This window comes from Perca fluviatilis, chromosome 14, assembly GCF_010015445.1.
Source record: "Perca fluviatilis chromosome 14, GENO_Pfluv_1.0, whole genome shotgun sequence".
In the NCBI taxonomy this organism is placed as follows: Eukaryota; Metazoa; Chordata; class Actinopteri; order Perciformes; family Percidae; genus Perca; species Perca fluviatilis.
In genome coordinates this window covers 29,569,814-29,574,813 of record NC_053125.1, presented here as the reverse complement: position 1 = coordinate 29,574,813, position 5,000 = coordinate 29,569,814, and the positions used below count along the sequence as shown (strand labels likewise).

General features: G+C 45.4%; 1 protein-coding gene across 1 annotated transcript in view; it reads left to right on the top strand.

The window, feature by feature from the left end:
• Nucleotides 1–5,000, top strand: part of LOC120572588 (glycosyltransferase-like domain-containing protein 1) — a 21,619-nt gene that overhangs the window by 16,508 nt on the left and 111 nt on the right. Inside the window, exons 5-6 of the mRNA XM_039821910.1 lie at nt 185–329; nt 4,928–5,000. The exon at nt 4,928–5,000 is cut by the window's right edge and continues 111 nt beyond it. Of these exons, the coding sequence (XP_039677844.1) occupies nt 185–329; nt 4,928–4,952 (170 nt within the window). The 3' untranslated portion in view covers nt 4,953–5,000. The remainder of the gene's footprint in view (nt 1–184; nt 330–4,927) is intronic.

Below are 5,000 nucleotides of genomic sequence, written 5' to 3'. Positions count from 1 at the left end.
CTAACTGAAGCTAACTATACTGATGCTAACAGAAGCTAACTGAAGCTAACTATACTGATGCTAACCGAAGCTAACTGAAGCTAACTAAAGCTAACTATAGTGATGCTAACAGAAGCTAACTAAAGCTAACTATAGTGATGCTAACAGAAGCTAACTGAAGCTAACTGAAGCTACCTGTGCGTAGAGGTCTTCGGGGAGGCGCGGCGCGTGTTGGAGCAACACATCCTGAACTTCGGCTTCCTGTCCAGCAGAGAGGACTTCCTGCGGGTGCTGTGTGACGCCGACGTGGTCGTCTCCACCGCCAAACACGAGTTCTTCGGAGTCGCCATGTGAGTAATCAGATTACAGCCATAATATCACACAGAAAGTAATCAGATTACACCTCACAGCCCATAATATCACACAGAATGTAATCAGATTACACCTCACAGCCCATAATATCACACAGAATGTAATCAGATTACACCTTACAGCCCATAATATCACACAGAATGTAATCAGATTACACTTTACAGCCCATAATATCACACAGAATGTGTGATATTATGCACCTATATACACACAATGCAGAGACACACACACAGACGCACAGAGACACGCAGAGACACACACACAGACAGCATGAGACACACACACAGACACACACAGAGACACACATACAGAACCCTGAGAGACACACACACAGACACACACAGAGACACACACACAGACACGCAGACAACACACACAGACACACACAGAGACACACATACAGACACCGGAGACACACACACAGACACACACAGAGACACACATACAGACACACGAGGGACACACACACAGACACACACAGAGACACACATACAGACACACGCAGAGACACACACACACAGACAGGCGCACACACAGACACACACACAGACACACACACACACAGACAGACGCACACACACAGACACACGCAGAGACACACACACAGACACACACACGAGACACACACAGAGACACACACACACACACACAGACACACACACACAGACAGACCGCACACACACAGACACTCAGAGACACACACACAGACACACACACGCAGAGAGACACACACAGAGACACACACACACAGACACACACACAGAGACACACACACACACAGAGACACACACAGACACAGAGACACACACAGACACAGACACACGAGACACACACAGAACACAGAACCTGCATGAGACACACACAGACACACACAAGAGACACACAGACACACAGACACACACACACACAGACACACACACACAGACACACACAGAGACACACAGACACACAGACAGACCTTAGAGACACACACAGACACACACACACAGACTGCACGAGACACACACACACACACACACAGACACACACACACAGATACAGACACACACATACACACACACACACACTCTCCTAGTGTATTGTATGTTTAGTGTGAGCAGATATTCAGCAGTTAGAGTATGGGACCAGGGACCTGGGATCAGGGACCTGGGACCAGGGACCAGGCATCAGGGACCAGGGACCAGGGACCTGGGATCTGGGATCAGGGACCTGGGACCAGGCATCAGGGACCAGGGACCAGGGACCTGGGATCAGGGACCAGGCATCAGGGACCTGGGATCAGGGACCAGGGACCTGGGACCAGGGATCAGGGACCAGGGATCAGGGACCAGGGATCAGGGACCAGGGACCAGGCCCTCCCTCCTGTAGGCAGGTAGTTGGGCCCCGCCCTGTTACATGTTACTATCAGTAGGAGGGAGGAGATGCTAGCAGAACAGAAGCCATCTTGTTCTCACAGAACTCCATGCAAATATTGAACCTTTTTAAAGATTCCCCAGCATGTGAACCTTGAGAAACAGAGCAGCGCACTGCGGGGGGGGGTGGTCCCGGTCCCTCTGGGTTCGGATCAAAGACCATCACAAACATCACTTCCCCCCCGCCCCCGTGGGACGCACTACTTCTTCTTCTCTCTGCCATAATTAGCTCATGACTTCATTACCGCAGCGTGTCGTCTCCTCGTTACACAAATAATTCATCACATAACTGCTGTTAGCTCCATGCTAACGCTGCTAACTGAAGGAGACTGTAATTAACTGGAATCATCTTTTTATCTCTTTAAGTAACACCAGAGCTGCAAACATGAATCTATTATTTGTCAACTCGTAAATTAGTCCCCAACTATTTGGATAATCACATCACCAAACTCCACCAGACTCCATGTAAATAATCAGGACTTTTAGCGTGTATAGAGCCAGCATATCTCCACCAGACTCCATGTAAATAATCAGGACTTTTAGCGTGTATAGAGCCAGCATATCTCCACCAGACTCCATGTAAATAATCAGGACTTTTAGTGTGTATAGAGCCGCATATCTCCACCAGACTCCATGTAAATAATCAGGACTTTTAGCGTGTATAGAGCCAGCATATCTCCACCAGACTCCATGTAAATAATCAGGACTTTTAGCGTGTATAGAGCCAGCATATCTCCACCAGACTCCATGTAAATAATCAGGACTTTTAGTGTGTATAGAGCCAGCATATCTCCACCAGACTCCATGTAAATAATCAGGACTTTTAGCGTGTATAGAGCCAGCATATCTCCACCAGACTCCATGTAAATAATCAGGACTTTTAGCATGTATAGAGCCAGCATATCTCCACCAGACTCCATGTAAATAATCAGGACTTTTAGAGTATATAGAGCCAGCATATCTCCACCAGACTCCATGTAAATAATCAGGACTTTTAGCGTATATAGAGCCAGCATATCTCCACCAGACTCCATGTAAATAATCAGGACTTTTAGAGTATATAGAGCCAGCATATCTCCACCAGACTCCATGTAAATAATCAGGACTTTTAAGGGGTATAGAGCCAGCATATCTCCACCAGACTCCATGTAAATAATCAGGACTTTTAGCATGTATAGAGCCAGCATATCTCCACCAGACTCCATGTAAATAATCAGGACTTTTTAGCGTGTATAGAGCCAGCATATCTCCACCAGACTCCATGTAAATAATCAGGACTTTTAAGCGTGTATAGAGCCAGCATATCTCCACCAGACTCCATGTAAATAATCAGGACTTTTAGCGTGTATAGAGCCAGCATATCTCCACCAGACTCCATGTAAATAATAAGGACTTTTAGCGTGTATAGAGCCGCATATGTCCACCAGACTCCATGTAAATAATCAGGACTTTTAGTGTGTATAGAGCCAGCATATCTCCACCAGACTCCATGTAAATAATCAGGACTTTTAGCGTGTATAGAGCCAGCATATCTCCACATGTAAATGGGTGAATTAAGGGTTTATTTCAACCAAACCAGAGTGGTGATTGTTGGAACAGTGGAAAGATGAACCAAGATGGCTTTTAATAGTTTTATTTAGTTTCTGTCCACTTTGAATGAAGTGTGTTTTACGATGATAAAAGTCCTGATTATTTACATGGAGTCTGGTGGAGATATGCTGGCTCTATACATGCTAAAAGTCCTGATTATTTACATGGAGTCTGGTGGAGATATGCTGGCTCTATACACGCTAAAAGTCCTGATTATTTACATGGAGTCTGGTGGAGATATGCTGGCTCTATACACGCTAAAAGTCCTGATTATTTACATGGAGTCTGGTGGAGATATGCTGGCTCTATACACGCTAAAAGTCCTGATTATTTACATGGAGTCTGGTGGAGATATGCTGACTCTATACACGCTAAAAGTCCTGATTATTTACATGGAGTCTGGTGGAGATATGCTGGCTCTATACACGCTAAAAGTCCTGATTATTTACATGGAGTCTGGTGGAGATATGCTGGCTCTATACACGCTAAAAGTCCTGATTATTTACATGGAGTCTGGTGGAGATATGCTGGCTCTATACACGCTAAAAGTCCTGATTATTTACATGGAGTCTGGTGGAGATATGCTGGCTCTATACACGCTAAAAGTCCTGATTATTTACATGGAGTCTGGTGGAGATATGCTGACTCATACACGCTAAAAGTCCTGATTATTTACATGGAGTCTGGTGGAGATATGCTGGCTCTATAACGCTAAAAGTCCTGATTATTTACATGGAGTCTGGTGGAGATATGCTGGCTCTATAAACGCTAAAAGTCCTGATTATTTACATGGAGTCTGGTGGAGATATGCTGGCTCTATAATACGCTTAAAAGTCCTGATTATTTACATGGAGTCTGGTGAGTTTGGTGATGGTGATTTCGGGGCTGTTTCATGTTAAACTAAAAGGATCTTACTCTTTAACTAAAAGGTCTATCTCTGTAGGGATCCATCCCATAATGTTGTCAGACACTTAGAATAATAATCTGAGTCTGTCAGCAGCAACAACAGAACTTTTAGTGGACTCTAACTGCTGCTGAACATTAGTCCTGTAGGGTTACATTACAGCCCGGTTCTGGTTTAATACTGGACCAGTTTCACAGATTGTTGTTCCATCAGACACACACACACACACACACACACACACACACACATGGAGACAGAGAGTCCAGGGTGAAAGTATTCCATGGACTCTGGTGTGGAGACTCAGATATAAATAATTAAATATGAAAGCGAGCTACAAACAGACCTCCGACATGAATGAGGTGCAGATCAGAGGGTCAGGAGGACTGCAGGGGAGCCGTTTGATTGGCTGTGCTTCAGAGAGCGGAGCGTGTGATTGGCTGCTACCGTTGGGCCTGCAGCCTGCTGCAGAGTTCAGGTGACTGAAGTGTGACTGAAGTCGGCTTCACAGGCGGCCCGGTCCTCACCTGCAGCTTTCTGCCAGCTCTCCTTTAAAACAGAGTTTCTGAGTCAGACACGTAGACCACATGTCCGTTCATCTGGAGAGCTAACTGGATGAAAAGACACCTCTTCGGTCTGTATTAAAGGAAACCTCTTTAACTTTGTTATTCAGGGCGCTCTCACACCTGAAAGTCTGAACCAAGGTCCAGGTTTTTGTTCCATTGTAACGTTTGATCAGGTAAGTT